Source organism: Oenanthe melanoleuca, chromosome 9 (genome assembly GCF_029582105.1).
Source record: "Oenanthe melanoleuca isolate GR-GAL-2019-014 chromosome 9, OMel1.0, whole genome shotgun sequence".
NCBI lineage: Eukaryota > Metazoa > Chordata > Aves > Passeriformes > Muscicapidae > Oenanthe > Oenanthe melanoleuca.
In genome coordinates, this window is record NC_079343.1 from 10,702,387 (window position 1) to 10,729,000 (window position 26,614).

A 26,614-nucleotide genomic window follows, 5' to 3' on the forward strand; every position below is an offset into this window, starting at 1 on the left:
CTTGACACTGTTATTGCTACCAATTTCATGATTTTTCAGTGAGCACTGCAGGCTGAACACTAATCTTCTAATACATATGAATGATCTTAGTGGAGCAGGGATGTCTGTCATTAATTAGCTAGCAGAGAACTAAAATGGCAAAGAATGCTATTTTATTTCTTTAAAATATAAAAGACAACAAAATGGCCATGATACTTTTGCTAGTATAAACACCCATATACAAGAACTGAACATTCTTGTACTCATGCTAACATCACCTGTGTTTGAAGATAACTACATTCAATACATTTCTGATCCTATAGGTGTCATAATAAGCTATGCTAAGAAATGAGAAAAACCTTTATCAATGCATTTCTGCAAAAATGAACTCAGAATCAACTTTATTTGTAGATCACACCCATTTTTTTTTTTTTTTGCTAAAAATGCATAGTCATTACATATACAGTAGTCAGCATCCAAAAGTGTACAAAGAGTAAATTTTCAAACCCTCCCAACAGAACCACACAAAATTCACACTTTTTTTGCATTGCATGCACAGCCCCTTAAACATGATACCTCCTACTTAAGCGTGCTTGAACCTCTAGCAGACAGAATTTACTTGCTATAAACTGTTTCTCTGTACTATTAACCCCCAGCTACAACCACAAATCCTAAGGCATTCCCATGAAAAAGCAAAGCCCTACTTCAGAATCCTCCATGTTCTGAGTATGGCCCAGGAAGCAACTGCCCTGAAAGCAGAAGTCTGCTGGTAGTGTTTCCTTCCAGGCAACCTTAAGCAAAAGCCTGCTTCCTTTGTCTTGGTCAATAATTTATTACTGAATTCAGTGGAATGAAGCAGCATCCATCTAAGCAAGATGTGAAAACAATTTAACTTTATTCCACACCCAGCTCCAAGACAGCCTGTGTCTTTCAGTGCATGTGACACTACAATCTCTCATCTCATCTGAGGAGAAGCAAGTAAAGTCTCAGCTGTAACTTGGGTGTTGGTTATATAGCCCTGACTCAGATGTTTCTAACAGAAGCTAGGAATATACTTGGATATTGGGAGAATTTCTAAAGGTACAGGCCTTGACTAACAAACCACTCAAATAATTTGATGTCTTCTTTTTTTTTTTTTTTTTTCCCTCAGTTACTCCTGCTAGTTAGAAAAGCTCTTAAAAGCATGGTCCTCTTCTTAGTGGTGCTTTTTATATCAGCCCTTCCAGCTGATGGGCAGAGTGGGTTAGTATTATGATTATTCAAGGCTCCTCAATAGAGTACATATATGTGTTCAAAAGTTCCAAGCTCAGATTTCACTCAGCCATAGGATTAACTCCATTTTGTTGGTTTTGCAGAACAGGAGGGGAAAAAGAGAAAGTTGTTTGAGCAATATAATTTTATATTCTCAAATGATTACAATTTTTATTCATAAAAGCTTCATTTATTTCAGGTCTTTTTACTCTAGTACGAAGCAGTTTGATGTAGTTCAAAATTCCCAATTGCAACTAAGACATACTCATAGTCTTACAGATACTGATGGGAAATCCTGCTCCATTGTTTCATAGTAACTGGAATACAATCCATGGCTAAATGAACAAGGAGGCCTCGTGGGTGCTACAGTGCTCCTCAGTACAAGTCCCCAGTTAGAATTTCTGAAGAAAAGCGTATGTAAGTCATGTATGTTTTCTCTTTACTCCTGATCCTTAAGCATTTAGTCAGCCTGTTTAATACTGCCTGGGTCTTGACTGCCTCCCACTTGAAGCCAGTGAAAATTCTGCCATCAGCTCCAAAAGACACAGGATGTGAACATCCTAGGAGTATGGCAATGGCAAGGGTTTGTCCCAACAGTTCACGATCTGGAAACATTCCTGTTCCTCTCCCTGTGACACGAGGAAAAATATAACATTCTCTCTGCTGGAGTTCAGTAATATTTCTTCTTAGCACCTGGGAGGGTCTTTGCATTTTTAAGTGCTTTACAAACATATGTTAGTCTTCAGAGCAACCCTGCGAGGTAGGTAAGGTATATTCTCCCCATCTTACAGACGTGGAAGCTGAGACACAAAGGGTCAAATTCAACCCTGGTACAATTCCAGTGTTTCACATGAATTAAAATTCATTCAAAATGAACATAGTTTAAACAACTTGCCCTAGATTACAGAACAGGTAGTGGCAAAGCAAGGGTAAGAACCCAGGAGTACCTGACTCCTCAGCTTGTTACTGGCCACTTGGTTATTTTTACTCTCATAGGCAATGAAAAACAGTTTGATCTGGGCAATTACTACAGGTATGACTTGCTTCTGTAAGGCATGTGGATGGTAATCAACTGAGTTTAGTGCAATAATGCTCTATGAATGTGCTGCCTCAGAGAGTTTACTTAAACATGAAGTAAAACTTTCATACTGTCATTTTCTGCAGGTGCACTGTTGACAAAAACCTGACAAAGTAGCTGGATTCAGCAAATAAATAATAAGCATAACACTTGGACAACTAAGCAGAACTATCATTTTAGCAAAAAAAAACCAACATATTTCTACTTTTACCTGCTACATTTTTACAAGTGCAACATGCAGATGAAACCTTTCCCTTTGTTTTCAGCCTGTAGATTCCTGTCTTACTAATGAAGCTGCTCAGAGCTTCACAGATATCCTGGATAGTGACATTCAAATGATTACACTGCAGAAGAAAAACTGTATCACTACAGAAAACAGTGTAATGATTACAGATCAGGTTTATCAATCTTACATGAAAATGAGCTTGAAGCTCACAGGCTACTCAGAAGTGCCCAGAAGCCAGGTTTACTGTATACATGCCAGTGTAGACTGCAGTTCTAGGCACGTGCTGAATGCAAAGGGTGGGGGTGTCTATGCCATCAACACACTGGGAAGTGGCCCCAGCAACAGTCACTTCACATCAGCACAGGTGTGTCAGTCTGGAGGTCAGTGCTGGCCAAACACAGAAGGACACCCAGGCATTTACAGGCCATTCCCTTGTACTCCAGTCCCCACCTGGGCTCCCATCCCCATACAGATTCTACTACAAAAGGCCTGAAAAGCCTTTTTGGTTTTAAACGTGAGTTGTGGAATCCACAATGTAGATCCTATGGCAGGTTATAAAAACATTATGATAGTTACTTCTGCAAGCAAGTTAGTTTTCTAGGATTTCCTTATGCATCTAGTCTGCAGGTTAGACCTCTTGTCTGAGCTCTGGACATGCTTACACATGTTCTTCAGTCATGTGCTTTCACACTAGAAAGTTATCCTGCACCCTTACAAGTCACATAAATGCTGACTCACTTTATGTGAGCAAATTCAAGCACTATAATTATAGATATCTTGTTCCATTTTTAATCTTTCTATCTCAGATTTGTTCTGTCCATTGGACACAGTAAATGGAACAATTATCTACATACATGTCCTTCACTGAATAGACACAGACACTCAGGTAACATTTCCGTAGATATTCTCTACACTTACTGTACCATTTTAATATGCAGTCCTATTTTTTAAACAAAAAACAGACAAACAAAAATCCATTAATTAGAACTCTTACATTCTAATCACATCTCCTGTAGCCATTCACTCTGGATTCAGTGGCCTGCTTACAGTGGCTCAGACAGCAGTGCTTGCAACCAGTTTTTACAAATAATTCCATGAGGTGCTCAGGCCCATACACGTGCATAAACAATTTGCCAAGAGAAACTTCTGAATGAAGCAATATTCTTAATATCAGAGTCAGGGACCCAGTCTCCAGTGTGACTGAGGCTCACAGGCAACTCTTGTAACAGCAGTGAGATTCTAGCAAAATTGCAGTTGGTTGCAATCCAAACTTTACACTGTTATCTGTCGTTGAGATATATATAGATGACCCTGTGTGGCCTAACTCCAAATATCAAATGTATTTTTACAAGTTAGCAACAGCCATTTTTGACATTGCCTCTTGATATGTCCTCTACGTTGTGACTAACAAGAATAAATATAATTCATTATACAGTATGCTTTAAAAGCCTGGTCTTTTACATTTGGCTTTTATTGTTTGTTTCTGAGCTGCCTTCTAGTGCTGAGGTTTGCTGTCCCTGGCCTTTCTGATTTATTTCTTAGTTTTTAATTGCTGGTTGGATGTGCTAGTGGCATCTCCCAGGCAAACCCTTTCTACATAATTAGTTTGGATGAGTCATTGGGCTCTAACTACTATGCCTCTATTATTTTAACTTGAATACAGCCCATCTCAAAGATTTTTGTCCTCTTTCTGCAGTTGTGGAAATTCACAGCATGACATCGTTGCAGGTCTTGATTTACTGGCTTTCTATTGTGAGTTTTCAGGGTTTTCACAATATTAAAGCACTTTTCAAGGAATAACAGTGTTGCAAACCAGCCTCCTCTCGCAGTGGTGCAGACCATTTTCTGCTTTGCTTGCAGCTGAAGAAACCAATGATACGTTTATGACAAAAGTCAGTGAAAATAGGTAAAATTTAAAATACTTCATGTAGTTTCCATTTTCTTTTAATGCAGGTTGGCAAATGAAAACTGAACACAGCCACTCACACTGGGCCATGCAGTTTTTTATGGCCCAACAGTGATAACTCAAGAGGCCACAGTTTGGGAACTGCTACTTCAGATAATTTTAGTCAATCTCCTTAAAAGACCACATCTGACCATTCCAGAAATGACATACCAGCAGAATTGCAGCTGGCAAAGAGTATATAGTTTTGTTAGGGTATTTTCATTGTTCATTAAGGGTCTAAAATATTCAAACCCATTATACTTGAAATGGGTTGAGATAAAAGCTAAATTGAGTGAGTGTAATTTTCTTTTAGCTTATGCACTTCCATTGAGAAATTTTCATAAAGCTGTTACATTGGTAGAGGGCATATCAGTTATTTGGTCTATGATGACTCTGACCCATGTTAAGGATTTGATTTCCTAGTCCCTAGTTACAGTCCTTCCTAAATTCCCATTTTAAACAAAGGGGACTTTGTCTCAGAAGCTTAGGACTGGACCCAAAATATTGTCTTGGGATGCCATGCCCATGAAAATGGGAAAGATCCAAGCAGAAATACACTTCTACAACAGGAGCTGAGTAAAGAGCTACTACACTACACATTATACAGTCTGACACAAGGGTTTCCTAAGGAAGTACCACCCTTCTTTTGACAATGGGTTACACAAGTAGCTTCTCACCTGAACTTTGATTTGTAAGCCCCTTGTGTAATATTATTGCACTCATTCTGTCTGACGAAAGCAGAATGCATTTGCTAAAAATCTGCACATGGTTTAAAAAATGTATCTAAAGAGTAAATTCAATCTATACTTAGCTCTTGTCATGTGACATAATACCTGGGTGCTCTGAAAAGATGCTGTTTTGGAAAATACCTCCTAATTCTTGAACTCCCCCAAGCTTCTGAAAAAGGACTTCAACATATCCAGCTGCAGCCACAACTAATCAGAATAGGAAAAAGTGCCAGTATATCCAGTACGTGTAGAACCAGATTTTAGGTGCTGAACTCAGATTCAGCAGTATCTTATTCTGCAACTAATTTTAGGATGGTAAATCTGACAGTGCTCTAATTAAAGAGCAGTAGAAACTAGTTTCATGTAGTTTTTTTAAAGATCTGGAATAAGATCTCATGCATCAATTACACTCTTTACATCCACAGAACTCCCACCGAGCTTGGCAGGGGTTTATAGAAAGTCTGGCATCTGACTTTGACTCTAGAGGACTGATTTGGGGGTGATTTACCCAGAAAGATAAAGGGGCCCCTTAGTAACTCCCTCAGCACAGCAGATGTTCCTGACATGCTTAAGGAAGAGCCATTCCATTATGCAGTGTCCTTCTTCCTCTGCCCCCGTTCCAAAGCAGTTTGACCCCTTTCTGGTTCAGTTATTTTACATATCCTTCTGTTTTATTTTAGTATCCAAGTGGCTACACCAACCACTCACTGTCTGTCTAATTCAAGTTTCTCCATCAACTGGTAATTTTGTAATAATTCACAGCTGTTTTTCTCTCTCTCTTAAATCTATTGTTCCCTGGCTGAAAAGGCTGCAAGACCTTAGAAACTATAGATAGCTATCGATTTGTTTGCATTTAAAATCCAGTATGTGGCTGCAAAGGCCTGTTACAATATCAGAGAGGAAGATACATATCAGTGCATAATCTGCTAGGAAATTTCACATATGAGTTGATTAAAAGTTTATGAGAAATCATTGCACAAACGTCTTCAGGTCTATACATATATATACACATATATGTAGCTAATAAATATATAGCTAGATATATAAATATATATGTATATCAGAGCTAGTTTAGACCTAATTGTTATGAAATTAGTAAGTGGCATTCACCATTCATGCATTCTTCCTAGTAGCAGAGCTAAATTATTTCAGCTTATACTCTAAGCAGCAACATACCAGTAAGCATTTGCTTGCTTCCCCTGGTAACCTAGTAGTTTAAAGAGCACGAGCAGTTCTGCCATGGTAATTTTCTCCAGCAAACCTCCATGTAAGAGACCTAGCTCTTCCACAGGTGTATTTCCCCCAGGTTTCACAGCTTCTTCAGGACATGGTGGGTCTGGTCTGAGGGTCACCAGTCCGAAGGTCATCGGCCCAAGGGTCTCCAGCCCAAGGGTCACTGGCATGGTGGTCGCTGTCTCAAGGGTCGCCAGCCTGGTCAGTCCTGCTTGCAGAGGTCTGCAACGTTGAGGAACCTCCTGACGACCACGGCAAGGCAGACGGTCAGGAGCAGCATATATCCCACGGTGCCTAGGTAGGTGGGGGCAGCCAGGGGTGCCTTGAGAAACTCAGCCAGCCCGTCCTCCACGTAGTGCACCTGGTCGTAGATGCTGAGGAAGGTGAAGATGTGGAAAAGCTGATGGCTATGCCCCACGATGTCGAAGAGCCCCGGCTGGATCCGCTCGGGGATTTTGCTGACGTTGAAGAAGGCGGCCACCAGCAGCCAGAAGTAGCGGCGGTAGAAGTAGACGAAGAGCGTGGGGTTGCGTGCGCGGAGGTCGAAGAGGAGGCTCTCCAGCATGATGGGGCAGGCCATGCTGAGCGGCATGGCGAACACGAAGGTGCGCACGGCGAAGGGGTAGGCGCAGCACGCGGCGCGGCTGCGGCAGCAGGCGGCCGTGCAGCCCACGGCCAGCGCCAGCGCCACGGGCAGCACGAGCACGCGGTAGGCCGCGATGGGCAGGCTGCAGTCCAGCTGCCAGCCCAGCCGCTGCTGCACGTAGCGGCTCATGGCGCCCGCGTCCAGCAGGCTCAGCCCTGGCAGCAGGTAGTAGGAGTAGGCCACGGTGCTGGCGAAGCCGTAGTAGCTGATGGAGGCGTAGTCCAGGTAGAAGAAGGTGGCGCGGAGGCGCGGGGAGAGGCAGCTGAAGAGGTGGGCCGTGCAGCTCATGGCGAAGGTGAGCAGCACCCCCGAGGCGTAGCAGCAGCCGCCCGAAGCGGCTGAGGAAGAGCAGCAGTGGGATGAAGTGGGTCCAGAAGTTGAGGGTCTCGTTGGTGGGCTGCAGCACCGAGGCCAGGCACTCCTGCGCCGAGCAGTGCAGCCGCCGGTAGCCCGAGAGAATGAAGCACTCCACGAAGTCCTCGGGCACCTCGTCCCACCGCAGCAGGGCGGCAGGGCGAGGCGGCGGCGCCGCCGCCTCCTTCTTGTCCCCCTCGCCCGCCGGCATGCTGCTGCTGCCCCGGCCGACCCCGGGCCCGCCGCCTCGCCGCCGACCGGGCGAGGCAGAGCCGCTGCGCCCGCAGCCGCCGGCGGAGGATCCGCGGTAGCTCTGCGCCTCACCGCCCCCGCCGCCGCCCCCGGCAGCATCACTCATTGCAGCGGGGGCAGTGGCGGCACCGCCGCGGCTCCTCCCGCCCCGCCGCCCGGCATCGCGGTAACTGGAAACCGGCGGCGCATCCAGCGCTCCCGAGGAGCGGGAAGAGACGCCCCCGCCGCCCCGGGTAGGGTTTCCCGGGGTGGGAGGCGCCGGACACCCGAGCCGCCGTTAATGATTGATGCGGGCGCAGCGGGGGGGCGGGTCCGTGAGAGCCCCCGCAGCGAAGCGTGCGGCCGGGCCGGACCCGCGGCACCTCTTCCCGGGCGCGGGGTCAGCTGGCATCGGCATCGGCACCGCTCGGGGAGCGGGCCTGCCCGCAGGGCTGCCGTGGTGTAAAAAGCACAAAGGGGGCACCGGGACGCCCGCCCCCCCCGAGCGCGGCTGCGCCCGCGCGTGCGGCAGGAGCCGGGCGGGAGCCCCGGGGGAAGGGAGATGGCCCCGGGGAGCTGGGGGATCCCCGGCGGCGGGACAGACCGAGAAAGTACCCCCAGACAGGGGACGGTGGCAGCTGGCTGGCGGTCTGTCCTGTGTGCTTCGGTAAGGCCGCTCAGACCTGATTTCTTTGGTGACATTATCTCATGCAGTGAATGCAAACGTTATTTCAGGCGGAACGTTCCCGGCCGGGCTGCACGGGGTGAGCGTCACTGACACACAGGGCACCCACCTTATCGGCGCTCCGAGCGGGGCGGCTGGCACGGACACTCGGGAACGGCTGGCGGGAGCTGCTCCGTGTTGATCCTTAGACAAATCCTACACTTATTGTCGTTGCGGTTATGCAAGCACCACACTTACATAATCAAAACATAAAAATACGGGGGAAAAGCGCTGTTTGGGTGTTACTGTTCCTGAAGGCATCTGAAGGAAATAGAAGGTAAGAAAAAAGAAGGTAAAAATGCAGGTGCAGGTGGGAACCAGACTAAGGAATTGTTCTCCACTGCTTCAACGTGTTTCCTTTTTCTTTGCTTTGGGATGGTCTTAAATATCCAATAGCTCTCGGTTGCCAAAAGTACATTTTACATGGTGATATTCAGATACGTGTATGGTCACATGGTATAAACTGAGGTCAAGTGTAATTAGGACATTCTGACTTTTATAAAAATCTTTTATTTGATAGTGAATAATGACAATGAAAAATCTTCTGAACAAGGAGGCAATCAGAAATAAGTTTTTTATGTTAGCAGAAAAAAAGTCTTAAAAGTGTGTTGCTGAAAGTGTTTTTCAATGTATTTTTCATTCAGAAATAGGGCAGACTGGTGACACTGCTTATATTCTTTGTAAAAATTACACAGGCGACCTGCTAACAAAATAAACATAACTGAACAGCGCTGAAGAGCCAACATGAGGAGCAAAATATTAAACAAAAGACATTTTTCAGATAGTCCTAATGTGTTTTAGTCCTTGTGTTTTAGAGGGGCTGCCTGCTGGAGTGCAGGGACACAGCACTCCTCGGGGAGTGACTGCCTGCAGGGAGCCTTGGGAGTGAACAGGGCCCTGCTCCTCCTGGGCTCTGCAGTATGGGATTTAGGGAGAGGAAAGGCTCTTGGGGATGACTGGAAATTGCTCAGCCTCTGGTAGACGTCAGGCTTCTCATGGTCCTGCTCTTCACTAGAGAGGCCACAGTGAAGAAGAGACAGGCCAGATGCTGGACTGGGTGCTGCATCCCTGCAGATGCAGGCGGTGGGGAGGGGGCTGTTCACTAAAGAATCCCTGCCCCGGCCCTGCTCCCAGCAGGCATTCCCGGTAGGGCTCTGGTGATCCTGTCTCTCAGTCCCCTATGGCGGTGACACTGCCATTTATGGTGGTCAATGCCACTGCATGCCCTACCTAGAGGGCCAAAGTGACCATGATCTTCAGTCTCTCTCATCAAGGTTAGATAAGAAGGGGTGGTTGACTGAGAGCAGTCAGGTTTCAGACCTGCACTAAAGAGGCAGTTGGAAAGCCATCAGCAGCTGTTGCAACAGATGGTGTCTAAAGAACAACAGCATCTACTGCTGAATGGGAGCTGCTGGCCTTGCAGCAGCAGCAGGGCTTGTTTGACACGTTCTGACTTTTCTGCGGCCTCCTGACGTTCAGGGATGTGGGAGGCTTTCAGCCCTCGTGCCTCAGGGAGTTCTGAGGTATGGCCTGGCTGCCTGAGAGAGACACTCACTGGGTTTGTGGCCCGTTGGGGCAGCCCAGGCTGGGAGGGGCAGGTGGGGTTTGCTTGTGATTCAAGACTGGCAGTTCTGGTGGACACTGGACTGTCTGGGTGATGGTGGAGGTACACATGAATGCTTTTGCAACCACATTTTTGGAACTCATTGCTAATGAGCTAAGTCTTTTGCTTATTTCCAAGGCAGACTCCTCACAGGGAGAATGATCTCTGAGGACAGCCTGGGCTTTCATAAAGACTACTGCATACATATTACATTGAGTTGAGTATTCTCCTCCCAAGCCAGCTGTGGGATAGTGTGCAGGGAACCTTACAATTTGAAGCACTTACAACCTCAAAATAGACTCTTATTCATATGTAGTCCATCAAGGTTAGTATTACATGACTATTATGTGGTAAGCCAGGGAGAATCAGGACATCTGGAGGTCACAGAGAGGAGTCCACGTTATTTAGTGCATGAAGAGCCTCTGCATTTCTCTAACCAGGATTTATATTTAGAAAGGCATGGTCAGCATATACTACAGTTTCTCCTAGTATGTGTAGAATTTTCTGCAGGCTTTCTCTCCAAATAACCTTTTAGAATACTCTTAAAACAGTGATGAAAGTACTGCCTAATGTGGTAAGTAATGGAAGCTAATGTTAATCAGTACTGGATGAAGACCCAAAGAAAAAGATGTGCTAAAATACCAAGTGTGAGTTTCTACATTTTCCGTTTGTTTTATTCAATGTTGAAGTAATTTCAGAGTTTATATCAAAAGACCTAAAAAATATTCTAAATTACTTTAACCCTACCCAGTGAAATTATGCCTTTTGGTTAGGAAAAAAAAAAAAAAAAGTGCTAAATGAATGTTTTGCACTCACACATAGGACACTAGGAAAGAGGTTGTACTTAGCCCTCCTATTGTACATAGCTTTTTAGAATAAATAAAGAAACTGATGTAAAAAACTTTAAAAAGGGAATAAGTCCTAATGTGAATATGCAGTGATGGTGTTTGGAAGATTTAAGATGCTTTTGATTTAGCCTCACCCAATTCAAGTCATGCTGGCAAATATCAGTCTTAGTAGCACTTGCTTGACTTAATCCTTTACCATACAATTCCACTTGTATAATATTTTTTTTCTCTTTATATCTTCACTTCTAAGACAGATTTTGATGGTTTCTTTCTTAGTAAGAAGTTTTGTCTGAGAAAAAACACCTACCCTCTTTGTTTCCTCTGGATTTCTCTCCTGCACTGAGATCTTTTCAGTTACTCTGTTGTGACATCTCCCATGGAACCCCACTGAACAAGAGAGAGGGTAGAATTTGGTTCTGTTTAAAAGAGTAGCTATTAAAGAAAGGGAAGCTTTAGCCTCATCTAACTTTGTTTGCTGTCCCTCATGGTTGCAGTTTCTCTGGGAGAACATCTGAAAAGATAGACAGACATAGAAAAATGGTCCTTTTGTTTTGTGTTTGGTTTTTTAATCCTTTCTTGAATGTATATCAATCTCTTGCAAATAATGGCTTGATGGGTAACTTTTTACTGCAGTGATTACTATATTTTGTAATAATTGAGTAGACACTGTGCTTTGATTTAATACTGAAGCAATTATCTTGCCTTTGGAGATTCTACTCCACTATCGTTTTAAGACTGGATAAACAGGAAACCTTGCATCACTTTCTCCTTCTTGAGTAACTAATTAGGGTCAATTATACTTTATAAAGCAAATACCTTGATAAAGAAAAGTGGGAGTGATTCCTATATATTAAAGTCTCACCTGGAGGAGAAAAAAGGTAAATGTAAAAGGGAATAACTAACCAACACCATCATGGTTGCATAGGAATGTTAATTTTAATGTTTTAGTGATCGGGAACTTCTGATTTTCTGACCTCTTCACCTTGAAGTTGAATATCTTCAGGTGTGTATCCTTTATGCTTTAAAAAACAGCAATGAAACCCATTTGAAAAAACACCAAACACAGCAAACTGGGTAAAATACTTCACATTTTAAGGAAATTTCTCTGAAAGTTTGGTTGTTGTCTTGTTAGAGTTCCTGGTTTTGAAAGATTTGAGGTAAAACTTGCCTTTTCCTTGACAACAGCAAATCTGAACGTGAATATTGCTATGAAATTAGTTTCACTGTGATGAAGAATAACATATTGGGTGGGTGTATATTTCATGTTTTCCGTGGTCAAAATCCACCACTGTCCCAGATTCCAGGGGCTCATGGTAAGAGCAAAGTACAACTTGTCCTTTGCAAGGGTTGCGGGACTGAACCCTCGCTTGCAAAGTGCATAACTAAGAAATTGTTTCGTTTGTATGTGCTGAGTGGGAGTGTTTTGAAGAGCACAAATTGCTACTCAGTAACCTGACAGGAGGCACTCGCTGTATGGCGAAGGAATGACTGGCATTGCACTCATCTTGAACTTCCGTGCTTTCAAACAGCTGATAGATGTGCACATCTGGATTCTAGCCACGTAGGGTAATTCTCTCTGACAAGAAGCTGCAGGAGAACTTTTGAAATTAAGCCTTCACTTGATACTTGCACTAATGCCTGCAAACCACACTGCAAATGACTGACCCTTCTCAGCCAGACAGGGCAAGTCAGATGTTGCCCCTGTGACTGGTTTGCGTAATCTGCCTCACTGCTTGAGAAATCCCAGGGTGAGAAAGAGCCCAGGTTCCCTGATAAGACATGTCCCAGGAGAGAGCAGTGGGGTCCTGGAAGGGAAAGCAGCTGCTGAATGGCTGGAGTCGAGCAGGACTTACAGCTGAGGGAAGGTAAAACAGCAGCAGAGAGATGGAGTAACACAGAGATGGCTCCTGCCGGGAGACAGAGAGCAGACAGAGCAGTGGCAGCAAGTCCAGACTGCTAGGAACCTGAGAGGCAAATCGCCCTCTCCCAGCAGCCCCTCTGGCTCCTTTTCGTTATTGCGGTGGTCCCTGCTAAAGCATGTGAATTGAGCGCAGGCTCTCTGTGCCCGGCTGTGAGCGCTGCCCGCCTCTCCTCGGCTCGGCGCTGCGCAGAGCTCCCTAGCAACCCGCGAGTGCACGGGGAGCTGCCGCTGCCTATTTTGAGAATCCTCGCTGGCGGTTTTCAGGCTCTGGGGTGGGAGGAGGTGGAGGGCGGAATAAGGGAAAAATCTGGAAGACTGCTGCCTAAGCACTGGAGAGCGCACACGCAGACGGTGGCTTTAGTGATCCCTGAGCTACTCTGTAAAACTACAGAGGAAAGTGTGAATCTGTTACTGAGTTACAAACCTGTACACCCAGCAGCTGCACTTCCGTGCTACTCATCATCTGCCTGCCCCATGTCCTCAAACATGCTTCCTTTGCCACAGGGTAGAGAACTTCCACAGCACCCGAAATCCTTCCTCTCCCATTTCCTCGCATCCACATTTGCTAAAGAATTGCAGCAGTTCTGTGTCCTGGCCTGGAGTGAGAGCAGTGGAGAGCTTTCACCTGAAAGTTGGGGAAAAAGCAGCCAGAAAGACAAATGTAACACATTGCAGCGTGTGGTTTACTTAATGTAGCTTAGTGTTAATTATTTATGATAATTCATGATTTTCCCGAGTATATTGCCTAATGATACTTGTCATTGTAACAACAGTTAATAAGCAATTCCCAGGTCTGCAGGCAACCAGACCTACTGCATTATAATGAAAAATGTCTACCATTTACTTTCAAATATTGTTGTTATTATTCTTAGCATACCCTTTCCTGCATTAATTCTCCATGGATTTCTGCATCTCACTGCTTCCTTTCCTTTCCGCTCTCCTTCCTGCCCTTGCTCTCCCATTAAGCCCAAAACAGTGACATGTGTTCTCATTCACTAACTGCACACGAGTGCTACTGTACTATTGCAATGTGTTATAAATAGCACAGATTGAGAAGTACGGTTCATTCTGAAAAATTATCTTTAGAGATGACCTTTGAAACTCTGTCTTTCCTGTTTTTCACAGCATGCTCTGGATTGTGATGCTCTTAATTTGGGGCAGTTTATTAATTACAAAAGAGCGTAGAGGCTAAGTAGTAAGCAGAGGATTTGAACAATGAGGTGGATAATTAAAATGGATTAATGAGGTGAATAAAATAAAGGGGATCGAGGCCAAATGGAGCACAAATTTTCTAAACACTATTGGTCCCAAAACTCTATCATCCAGGCCACGTTCCTCTTTCCAGCTAGATGTCTGCTTTGTATCCAGAAGTGTCAGTCATCTTTCATGCCATGTTTATTCATACAGTCCCAGGAGAGTTGAGCATCATCTAGTGTCTTCTGTGTCTCTAAATGCTCTTTCTAGCCACTACAAGTTCCCCAGCTTTCACTCATTGCTGCACCTGTTTGCACTACTATGTTAAAAACCAGCCCAATACCAGATCACAGATGATACTAATCCTGTGTCTCTGCAAGACAGTGAAATGGTTCTCAAGTTAACAGGGAGAAAGATGAGGGAAGAGAGGGGCTTGGCTTGGATTCTGAAGCAGTAAATCCTGCGTAATCCATCCGTAAAGCTCCTTGATCAGGAAGGACTCCTCTATTGGAAAATTTAGGGCTCAAAAAATCCTAAAAAGACTGGTGGAATTGTGCCTGTCAATGCGTGGGTTTGATTCCCCCTGCTTCCTTCCAAGCCTCAGTGATTCCACGTCAAATTTATCCTGGAGAGCCACCTTCAGGGTGGAGGTGCGGCCCAGCAGGGTGCCAGCCGTGGGACCAGCCCGCGGTTACCGCTGGAAGTGCTCAGGTGTATTAGACACATCCTCTCTCCCGTTACCAGAATATTCCGCGCCGTTGCGGAGGGCGGCAGGAGGCTCCGACAGCCGCAGAAACGGGTGCTGCCGCGCGGCCTTTCTCCCTGCCTCGCCTTTGCCGCAGCTGCAGCAGCACCGCGTGGCCCGCTGCGGATTGAACTGCGGCGTAGAGCGGCTTGTACCTAAGGAATGATGGGGATGGTTATTTTTTATTTTGCCATTTTTTGTGTAACTTTGGGCGGAGTCACGTTACGTGGCACGGGCGCCTCAGGCGGGCGCGCGGCGCGGGCCGTGCCTGCCCCCTGGCGGCGCCTGCGCGTCCCGCCGTGCCCGCCGTGCGCTGCGCTGTGCAGGAATAGGAAACCCTGGGAGCTCTTCCTGCTGCCCGCCCTGCTCCTCCTGCACCTTGACCCGCGTCCTCCGCCTCTGAGGGAGACTTCCCCGCCGTGAGCGCTCGCTGCCGCGCCGCTGTGCCGTCCCTGCCCTGACCGCCGGCTCAGTGCTGGTGACAGCTGCCATGGAAGCGCTCGCAGCTGAGCCCTCGCCCTGACACAGCTGCGGGCAGAGCAGCAGCTCTCACCAGACTATGTCCCTGCACAGCTGGACGCACATCTGCAGCCGGTGAGGTTACCTGAGAGTTTTGCCCTCCTCTATAAACTTCCAGCCTTCTGCAGTTGCCTTTTCCCTCTTCAACCTCTCCTTTTGCTTTTTTTTTCCTCCCTTCTGGAACCTTCGTTCCCCGCTGCCTCAGGTGGTTGTTAGCACAGGCCCTGCTCCCTCCTGCAGGTGGTGGATTAAAGCTTTCAGTAATTTCTGTGTATCTTGTCTTTTTCTTAAGTATTACTTCAGCCCCTGTATATTCCACTCGGAAAATCCACGAAATCAAGGGGATTCAAGACTCATGATAAATGTGACCGCTGGTTATAGTCCCCAGTTAAACAGCGTTCAATATAGTTGCAATTGCAGTGTGATATCAAACCCAGTAACGAAGGATTTGCTGTGTTAGCCTGTTAAGTCTTCAAGGGCTTTTCTCAGTGAGATGTAACTTTGCAGGTTGTTCCAAACGGTATCCGTTCCATTTCCCATCGTTACACGTACAGGGCAAGCACTGCCTGCGGCTGGTGCGGCCCTGCCGCGCCGGGGGCGGGGGCGATCGGCGGCGGGGCCATCGGCAGCTCGGCCATCGGCTTCGCGCCCTCCGCTCGCGGGCTCGGTGGGATCGGCGCTCGCTTGGCCGCCGCCAGGGCTGGGCGAGGGGAGAGGCAAGATGGCGGACAAGGCGCCGGGCGGCTCGCAGAAACCCGCGGGGAAGGTGAGGCCGCTCCGCCCCGGGGCACGGCCCGCGCCGCTCCGTTCGGCTCGGGAGGCACGGCGCGCGGCCCGCTCCGTTGCGCTCGGGGAGCACGGCCCGCGGCCCACTGCCGGGCGGCGGGGCCCGGTAGCGGCAGGGCGGCGAGGCGCGGCGGCGCGGCCTGCTCTGCTCTGAGCCCGGGGTGACCGCGGGCCCCGGGACGGGCTGGGAGGCGGGAGTGGGGCTCGGGATCCCGGGCCTCTTGCGGGACATCCTCGCTCCCCGAGAGCGCCCCGGGCACGTCTCTGTCCCGGCGGCGTCCCCGTGCCCGGCGGAGGAAGCCGCGGGGGCTCGGCGGAGGCGCTGTGCCGGCCCGCGCGTCCCCGGCTTGGGGTGCGGGCTGTTCCGTAATGCCCGAGCCCCGGCCGTGCTCGCCGGTGGGTTTCATTTCATTTCATTCCCTCCCTCCCGTGGGCTGAGGCCCGCGCAGCGTTAGTTTCCAGTTCGCGACTGTGAAGGAAAACGAGGAATTGAGATGGAGTGGGTTCTTTTGAAGTGCCATGAAGTTTCGTAGAATTGCCGCGGCGTTCCCCGCGCTTTTTACTGTACCCGCTCTACTTCCTGCAGTTCCTGCTGGGTGGATTTCCAGCCCAGGAGCACAGGTAGTGCCGCAGTTGTGGAAAACTTGGCCCAGAGCTCTGCTCTGAAACATGCGGGTGGTCACAGCCTCGAGCTGCCTGCGCTTGCAGCATGGCTCCTGCTGGGAGGGTAGAGGGCAAGATATTTTGGGGGATGCACTGGCGGCTGATGGTTTGAGGATTTCTGCCTTTCATTCACTTTCTTTTCAGGTTTTAGGTCAGAACTGTATAAATCCATCAGGTTTTGGTGTGACTGTGTAAGTCATTCGAAGAGGAAGCCGTGTTATGGCTCAGGAGTTTCCAGTGCTATAAATATCTAATTTTTGCCCATCTTTTAAAGCAGAACCAGGATTTTTAAATTTTTTGTCTTTTATTTTGCTGCTAGGAAACTGTAGTAATTAATGTAGTTGGTAATGAAATGTAGTTACTTAACATCTTTGTATGTTTATTTAGTTGTTATTAGAAGTAGGAGAGTTGTATTTTTGTTTCCCTTTTATGATCTGTTCCAAATATTGCCAAGAAACATTTTTTTAATCTTGCTTTTGGCTTGGAATGGCAAATAAGAGCTGGACAGAACACATGAGTGGTAAAATAGGTCTTAATTTGTGGGCAGTGGCTTTCAGGGAATAGGATATTTTGGGATTTCAAGTATAATTGAAAATAGAATATTTAATTATTGATTAATGCAGCTGGTAACATGGTACAGAAAACCAACCCAGATGTGATTCCTTTCTTTTCGCAGTTACATCATAGGCTATTTTTGTTTTGTCATTTACTATTTCTGGACTGATGATACTCATTTTTCAGTATACAGTAACAGTTTATAGGAATCATTTTCTGTCCTAGATGTCAGCTCTGCAGAGGTATGTTCAGGCAGTTAACTCTTCCATCCCTTGGAAGTCAGTAGGATACCTAGGGAATGTAAGGTCGGAGGTGTATTCATCTGTCAGGACCTGCTGAGGACGTCCTGTGCCTGCCTTGCCACCTTTGTGCACTTCCCCCTCATCCCTCAGTTCCCCATTCCTCCAGACATCCATGCCCTGTTCCACTAGTATTTTGTGCTTTACATTCTAGATCTTGCTTGTTTCTTCTTGTCAGTATTATTTTATTTGCCAGAGAAAACAGGGATAGTATGTACTTGGATCCATGAGAACGTTTCTGTTGAAAAGTGAAATAAAATAAGATATGCCTATCTCTTGGGATTTATTTCCCAATAAGTAAATCTTGGGAAATCTTGGGGGGCTGAACAGTGTGTGTTTCCTTCGGTATCTTTGTTATATTATTCCATAAATGCTTGTGATATATGTTGAGATACTTTTCAGATGTCTGCAGAAAGAAATAGTGTTGAAATTAGTGATATTATTTTTGTTTTAATTAGTTTATTTACACTGGGATTAAAATGTGTATTTTTAGTTAAGCCTGTATAAAAATGTTTATGGTTTAACAATTAAGCAAATTAACCATTTAACAATTAACATTAACAATTAACAACCATTTTGTTAAATTTTATGATGTAATTATTTATCAGACATTTTGATTATTTTTAATAATTTTAGGATTTATTTACTTACATAATTAAAACCAAAGTTGTAGGATTCTTTTGCAAATACAATTATTTACGTATCTCATAGACTCCACAGAATATGTTTCAGTGGCAATTCCAAGGTCTGCCTTTGCTGGCTTCTAGATACCTGCTAGAAAGACAGTGACCTTTTATTTTCTGTGCTCTGTGAGGAACTGTGACCTAGTGCCTGAAATAAAATAAGTCCTCCCCTTCAGAATGGTTGGTGTTTGTTCTTCAGTCTTGGCGTCCAAGTACTGAATTTGACCCAGCAATTTTGATTATATATATTTATAGTGTAAAATTACATCTTTTCAGCCAGGCATTATTTGTTTGATTCACTGATTGGAAAGCATAGCTGGAGGTGGTACAGGTTCAGGCAGCCCCCAGTGCCTGCCTCGCCGTGGTGGCAGCTGCTTTGTGTGATACTGGCAGCTGCTGAACAATTTTGAGAGTCTCCCATGTGAAATGTGTTGCAAAAACATTAACTATTCCTTTGGCCCTTGGAGGTTAGAATAGCAAAATTCGTGCTTGAGATTTCCAGAAATCCAAGTAGGAAAGAAGGATAATTAAAGAATAGAAAATAGAGATTGCCAAGGACTGCACAGGACATTAGTGTAGGACATGGTTCTGAAATTGCAGATACAGATGTTCAGTTATTCTCTTTATGTAATGGAATTTAAATGACAGATACAGATGTTCAGTTATTATCTTTATGTAATGAAATTTTAGCTGCTCAGTGACTCTTATTTTGTTATTGTATCTTCTGAGAATAATAACTCTATGACATGGCTACTACTCTTACATAGTCTTCTGTTATTGATTGGGTTCCATATGCAGGATAAATACTCCACTTGGACCAAGCTGTACCTTTTGCTTTTTCATACCGAAAGCTGTAGTGGCTATCTGAGTTGAAGGTTCTAATAGAATATTTTTCTGTGTAAATACTTGTGGAGAAAGCCACTGTCCATTTGCTTTTGTGTCTGTGAATTATGATTACTCAGATAGGGACTAATACAAATCTGCATTATTCCAGTAACTGTAAAGTCTAAATACATTAGCCATAAAATAATTTGTAGGTTTTTCAAGCACTCATTTTCTAGAAAGAAAGGAAAAATGAAAAACATAAGGCAAGCTGGAAACCTCCTTTTGCTGACTTTTGGCATCTTAATTTATATGTTCTCATATGCTTTTCCTTGCTGTCAGTGCTGACACAAAGAGTCCCAGCCTCAGCAACTTCTTCCTTACCAAACATTGTTCTCTTTGGTTGATTTGGAATGATTTGGGCAGTGGGGTGCTGCTATGACTTGGGAAATGGTTTGGCTGAACCTCCCCATCTCTCCCTTTAATGGGTGATCAGCTAGACCAGGAGCAGTGCTGTAGTTCAATGTGACCAGTATGGGGGCAGGATCAATGGAAGGTGTTAAAACAGGGCAGGAGTGGCTTTCATCAAAGTTTCTTTTAAACATTTCACCCTGAAGCTATTGGTTCTTTCAAGGACAGGGCTTTCATTTATGTTTTAAGTTGTAGCCATTACAGTTGTAAAAATACCATTCAGCATTTAAAAGACCACAGATTGTCTCCTGGGCTCTATTGGCAGCTTTTGTGCTTTTGTTGCTCTTTGTTGTTTCACTAAATGACATTAGTATTAATAAAAAAAAAAATACTTATTGTATACAGTGTATTTTAAATACTTGTGAAATAACAAAACAGTGCCAGTTTTACCGAGAGATTTTTAAGTTTGAAGAAAATGTAAGGAGCTGGATTTGTGGCCATGTGAACTCTGGGCAGGAATCAAGATTTTGAAGAGCTGTTCTCTGTTTTCCTTGGAAGCTTCCATGAAACTGGAAGAAAATGTAAAGATTTTAATCTCAGAGATGACTCTGCTGTTTTCATGGAAGTTTGTCATAAATCTCATTTGTATGGTCCTGTGAAATTTTTGGCTTTTCTCTTGGAGGTTGAGTGAAGTTGGCTGGACTTAGTAGTGAAGCTTTGGGTGCCCTGACCTCCAGGACTGGGAGTTGACAGGGCTGTATTTTACTGCAGGAGCAATGCAGGCTGCTGAAATGGCACTTCAGCTGTGCTGGCACAAGCTTTGAGAAATGTGCAGTGTGAAAGTGATGGAAAAAGTGATTCAGCTGTAAAATAGTCTGGTTGAGGAAAAAAAAAAAACCAAATAAAGGTAGTTTTCATGCAGAGATGCAATGAATTGAGGATAAGAAGGCATTTGTCAATTGCTTATGCTGGCAGTGTCTGAAAGTTGGATTCACTGCATTTTTTCTGTCGGCATTTTGAACAGGAGGGAGCTGTCCTCGCATCTCATCACGTGTAGGGCAGAGCTTTGTGTGTCTTTCTTTTAGCAGTTAAGTTCAGTTGAGCTACTTGACATGATGAGAACATAAAAAATAATCCTGCTCCAGATTTCAACACAGGTGGGCAACATCTTCTAAAATGTTTCCCTCTGTTAGAAAGACACCGATTCCGCTGAGTCAGTGCAGCTGGTCTGACTCTTAAGGAAACAAAATGGCCCCTTTTGTCAAAGCTGTGCAGATGGATGCAAAGTGCAGTGTTGTGAGAATTTGTGATTTTTTTAATAAGTACCATTTAGAAACTGGCAGATAGCAACGTGTAATTTTGTCAAGAGCCTTTTCATCTTGTGCTTTGTCAGAACAGTTGCTTGGTTGGTCAGGAGTAGTATCAAAGGTAGAACTAAATTTATACAAAGGGAGAGGAGACTTGAAAAATAAGAGTTGTTGAATTTCTGGCTCTCCCAAGCTGTTAGTTACTGTGGGGTAAAGTTGGTCTGAAAGCTAAAATTGCTTTCTAGAAGTTTTCTGAGTGCACCTTAATAGAATTTCTGCTGCTCAGCTAATGTGCAGAGTGGTTCCATAGTGCCATGGTCCCTGTTAGTGGTTTGGGGAGTGCCACTGGACTCCCACAGATTCTCTGTGTGCTGCACTCACTGAAACCTTTCTGAGCAGTATCATCTCCTTGCTGCTGATGGAGAAGCAGACTGAGTGTCTTTTTTGATATTCTTCTTCAGGATAGTCTGTCATTTTACTGAGCATTCCTGCTGTTCGTTGCTCTGTGTAATGGTTTGTTTTTGTCCTCCCCATGAGGAGCTTCAGCACCACCCCATTGGGAGGTGTCACTATCCAAAACTTCCATAAATGAAGCAGATGTGGAGAATCAGGAAGTGGCCATTCCTTTCTGCTGTTGCCAGACAAGCTCCTTTCCTGGAGCAGTGCTCAATCTGTGTCATTACACTAAGGCAGACAGCACTGTATCACTCCACCTTTGAGACTGCTTTTTTTAACTGCAGGTCTCAAATTGTTTTTTGGGAGGCTGGAATTGCTGCTGCTGTGTTGGTTGCCGCAGGGGGGCAGCTGGCAACAGGAAGAATGCTGTTTCCATGTCTGGAATTCTTTTGCACAGTGTTGATCTTTTATCTGTATGATGTTGGGCTACACATTCATAAGCTCTTGGGGGGAGGACAGCTTTCCTTAGGCTACATTTGTGCAGTATGTAGATCTGTGCATAACAGATTAGTGATCTGAGTGCCTCAGGCAGTTGTGGATCACAAAAAAATCCGGGACCAAGTACACAGGAGGAGAAGTTTGCAGGAAATGGCATTGGGAAAAGATGCTTGAGATATTTGCTTCTGTGTGTATTCTAATGAACTGCTACTCCTGGATGTGAACTCAGCTTGTTACTAGCTTCTGTGCAAAGATGTGCTTGTGAGTCATACAGTGCTGCAAGGAGGGGGATTTGGAAGGTCTTAAAGAGTAAGACATGATTTACTTTTTCCTGCTTTTTCCCTGCCCCATTTCTCTTTCTTAAAACCACCTCCAAACATATTCCTAGAAGCCTTTTGCTTCTCCCGTGTATCTTAGTGTTGCTCTTTACCTTTGTGCACTTAATTCTGGTCGCTGAAATGCTTTCTGTTGAAGACCATTTTTTTCTAAATTGATTTTACTGTATAACATAGGAATATACTTGTTGAAAGAAAAATGTTTCTGTCTTAGCTAATAAAAAGCAGGATGCACAATTAAAACAAGGCCTAGTAAATTATCTTCTAGAGTAGCATTTGGTGCTTGTTGGTTTTGAAAGAATGGAAAAGAGCATCATCTATTACTATTTCTAGTATGAACTATAAACTCCAGGTAATAAGGAGAAATGCTAATGTTCTGCAACTAAGGAACAGATTTCAGCTAATGGAAATGTGTTACTTTGACTTAAATTTCAATTAAGGTATGAATTGTGCATCAGGCAATAATATCTTAACAGTAGATGTTATGTCAGGTTTTCTGGAATTTGGGCATTACATCATTTAAAAGTGTGTTCTCCATTACTCAAGCTCATTTAAAACCTGATTTTGTATATATGCTGGTTTATGTGTTAAAGTTCGGTTAGGGTTTAAAGTACTAGTGTCAATTAGTACCTAGTCACAAATTGAGGTTTTTGAGGTGGCCAAGTTCCATCTATACACAATATAGTAAAAGCAGTTTTGGAAATTATTTTATAGGAAGCGAAATGCAATCAAACACTTTATGTAATCTTTAAGAGCCTTTAATGACAACTCTTGGAGATGCAGTGTAGCTAACTTCTTTTTCCAGTGCTGCTATTAGTTATGTATTTATAAAATCCAGCTGTGGAAATTCAGATTTTTTTAATAGTCTGTCTTTAGATCTGTCTCTTATTTGCCTTATACTGACATTGTTCCTGAGGTGACTGACCTAGGTTAGATATTATGTGTATCTTTGTTCTTGTATATTTGGATGTTGAAATTGAAATGAAAATCACATTCCAAGAACTAGGAAAAGCCCCCTAGAGGTTGTTTGTCTGTTTCTTGTTGTGTGCTTCACCGCCTCATCATTCTCTCCTTAGGTCAGAGGGCCAGATGCAGTACATACCACTGGATCTGCTGATTCACATGTAAGTCCAAAACACTTTAAAAACCAAAAAAATTGCAACCAAACCCACAGACTCAAAATAGGCCTGTTTTTAAAGAAAACTATTTGCTACAGGCAGAGTCTGGTGCATTGGGTGTGTAATCTGTAGGTGTTTGCAAATGAACCATTGATTTCATGTTTAAAAATACTCCTTGAAACTTTCAAAACAAGCACCAGTGTAGGAAGCTGTGCTGCATGGTACTGCATCCATAATAGGTACTGGAACACAAAGAAGCTGCAAGGACTCTGTGTGGGTTTGTCTCTGCTCCTGAGGAATGTTTGAGAATACAAGCTGATCAATCCTAGGAGTCATGGGATATTGACATGCCTTTTCATATACAGTTGGCTTCTCAAAGCTGAGACAGTGTGGCCCTAATTCCATCCTTTATTTTTCTTTCTAATAGAATATGGTAAAACAAAAGGTAACAGTAATAGTCTAGTCCTTCTGGCCACCCCACCCCTTATCCCCTCAGTGATGAGACCTTTGCCTGGTTGTATGGTTCCTATGTTGCATGAAGACCTGCCTGTTTCTGAGCTAAAATGAAAACATGAAGCAAGAGTCAAACTGGAACTTAATACCAGGCAGTTCATTCCGTGGTTTGGATTTTCTTGAGGATATCAATTTGATTTTGTACATGCAAAAGTCAATTACTAGCTGTTAAATTGCTTGTAAGAGCATTATTCAAGTTGTGATAGCAGAAAGTTTTCATAAAGAAGTAACTTGTTTTATTGATTTCTTTTACTTGCTGCAATTTGGACAATTACTCTTAAATCTCTTCTGAGTATTTTGTACTGATGGAACTGGAACTTGAGTGCTTTGTGCCACCTTACAGTCAGTGCAGTGTTCTGTTTAAACAGAAACTTGATTTCATACAGAGATTTGATTACTCAGCAGCAATTTTCTCTTTGCTTCCATCATTTGCTTAACCCTTTTCACAGTAATTTGCATTTTTTGAAGGAGGAAGACCTTCAAGTTTTGGAAAGTTCTATTGTTAGGAATTCTGTGAAGCTGCATGTGGTTAACGGTAATGTTATAATTGCCCACTGCAATTCTAACTAGCAGGCATAAATTAGTTAAATCTTCTTAATTTCGTATTGCTCCTTCCACTTGGAAGGTGTTTTTTTTCCCTGAGACAGTCTGAGACCCTTTCTAAACCGAGCACATCTTAGTGCCAGAACTCTTTATCTTGCATCTGCTTCCTTTATGTCGCTGGAACAAATATTCATGTGGCTGATCTGCAGGTATCCCGTGACATTACTGTGGGAGATTATTTTTGATGACAGGATAAGCCTTGGGTAGGAGTGTGGTATTTGTTCTGCCTGCATTGCTGTGCCGTCGCTGTTTGCTCATGTTTAGCCAAGGTTGTATATTGCTTTGTCATACTGAAATAGAAGCTGTTTTTGTTTTTCAGACAATGGGAAGACTGGATTTTATTAAATTTAAAAACACACAGATGGATTAAAAGCTCCTAATAAGCCTGTCAGCAGCTCACATTGACAAACACGGTGTCATAACCCACATAACTTCACAGACTGCATAAATTTGTCTCTGATAGCTTTACTTTCAGTGATGAAGAGGGAACATTTTCAAAGAAGTATGAGCTACTAGGTCTTATGTTGGGCACAGATTTAAGGGATGTTTGTGATGTTAAGTAAGGATTATAAATTGAAGATATTTCAAGCAGTTTGTTTTTCATGGTGCTTTTTTTTTTTATGAAAAGTTTTTTGAATAGGAGGCTGATACTAATAATAAAATTCTTTACAAAGAAAATTATTCCTAGAGGATGACCTTTCCAGTTGGTACCAGATTATTTTTCGTAATATGACATTTAAGTTGTTCACCTTATTTTTCTTAATGTTTTATTGAGCTTTTTTTTTTAAGAACTGTAATTGCAAAAATCATAGTTTTAAGCATCACTGTGTGCTCTGTGTAAGAGCATCACAAATATTTAAAAAACAAGACTTACAGCTTCTAGGGCTTTTTTGTTGTGCTGATTCTTCATGAATTACTGTGTTAAGGTAGGAGTTTCCAGAGAAGTATCTTTTCTCTCATTTAACTTTCCACTGCCCGTGTCTTTGGAACATGCTCTCCATCCTGTTGTCTTTCTTCTCTTGGTGCTTTGCTGCCTGTTAACTACCAGAATAGAGCCCTAAGAATTAAATTTCTCCAGAAATTACTGTTATCTGGAGTGCTTCCTTCATTAGGATTTTGGAAAGAAATTTGAAATAATCTAGGTGCTGAGTGAGGTTTTTTGTTTCATTTAACTGATAGCTGAAAACCTCTAGAATGTATTTTGTTGTTCCAGCGAAACTATTAATTTTACTTTGAAGTACAACTGAAATTTAGCATCCATATGGTTGTTCCATTAACTGTCCAACCTTGCACATTTTTCTGGCCAAAATAGTCAGAAAAGCTTTTTTGAGGGGATGGGGAGGAAAGGGAGAAACTGTAGAGCCAAGTGTGTATTTCTGAAGGTTTAGAAACTGCAGCTCTGCACAATGATGAATGTCCAGGCTCTTACAGCAAGTGTCCTTCAGATTTCATCTGTGTATTAAAAGCTTTCTCATTAAACTAAGGATGATTTGTTTAAAAAACCCACATAGATTAAAATTTTTGTTTAGCTGTATTAGATAATGACAATTTTAGAGATAAGTACAGGAAGGCTTTTCTTTGTTTCATTTGAGTTACTGGTCTAGACCAAGGTCAAAAGTGACATAAATATTTTAATTGTTCGTAAACAGTTTGTCTGTTTCCTTACTCCCTTGCAGCCTCTAATGGAAAGTAAACTTAAAGCATTCAGTATTGGCAAAATGAGTGCTGCCAAACGGACTCTGAGCAAGAAGGAGCAAGAGGAATTAAAAAAGAAGGTAATGGTATACCATGAAAATTTTGCTTTGTATGCAGAGCTCAAGTAAGTTTGCTTTTAGATTCCAACCAGCTTTTACACTGAATATCTTAATTCTGATAATTTTGGCTCTCTAAGAGCGAAAGTGAATTGTATCTAACATGTATAATGTATTGTTGGCATACATGACATTAATGATACAGAGAGGCTTACTCTTTCCTTCTCTGTGAGAAATCAAGTTCTCTGGCTTCCTGAAATAGGGAATTAAAATAATCCATTGATGTGTTGCTCTCTATCATTGGATTTCAGTTATTGCAGAGTACCTGTCATTTTTGAAACTGTTTCAGTATACATCCTGTTCTTTAAAACACTTTTTTGTCTAATGACTGTATTGGAAACTAATACAAGCCTTAAAATGTGATACTGCATTTTAGATTACTCAGGAGTGTCCAAATTTTAGGAAATGGGTATCTGGTAGTTGGTAAGGTATAAATTTTGAAAATTTTGGGGTTTGAACTTCATATACACAGCCCGTACTATATTCTAGTGGCTTATCTCCTTCTGGGTTATTGTCAATACTGGACTAAAGATCACAATAGTGCTAAATTTAGTGTCTCAGCTTAATCCATTGAATTAACTTGTTATCT

General features: G+C 43.6%; 2 protein-coding genes across 10 annotated transcripts in view; one reads left to right on the top strand and one right to left on the bottom strand.

Annotated features, from left to right (window-relative positions):
• Positions 1 to 363: 363 nt before the first annotated feature.
• On the bottom strand, positions 364 to 7,897 carry PAQR9 (progestin and adipoQ receptor family member 9). The gene is given in 2 exon segments (XM_056499107.1): positions 364 to 7,408; positions 7,410 to 7,897. Coding segments are annotated over 2 exon segments (1,155 nt in total). The 5' UTR covers positions 7,799 to 7,897; the 3' UTR covers positions 364 to 6,642.
• A 681-nt stretch (positions 7,898 to 8,578) lies between these two features.
• The window catches only part of U2SURP (U2 snRNP associated SURP domain containing), a 49,792-nt gene continuing 31,756 nt past the window's right edge, over positions 8,579 to 26,614 (top strand). For 2 of the 9 annotated variants that reach the window (XM_056499095.1, XM_056499103.1), the window contains exons 1-3: positions 15,897 to 15,991; positions 23,057 to 23,104; positions 25,891 to 25,989. In XM_056499095.1, coding sequence (XP_056355070.1) covers positions 15,947 to 15,991; positions 23,057 to 23,104; positions 25,891 to 25,989 — 192 coding nt within the window. In that variant the 5' untranslated portion in view covers positions 15,897 to 15,946. Of the gene's footprint in view, positions 8,673 to 15,045; positions 15,301 to 15,842; positions 15,992 to 23,056; positions 23,105 to 25,890; positions 25,990 to 26,614 lie in introns of those variants that run through there. The other 7 variants (XM_056499098.1, XM_056499099.1, XM_056499096.1 and 4 more) reach the window with 6 other exon arrangements.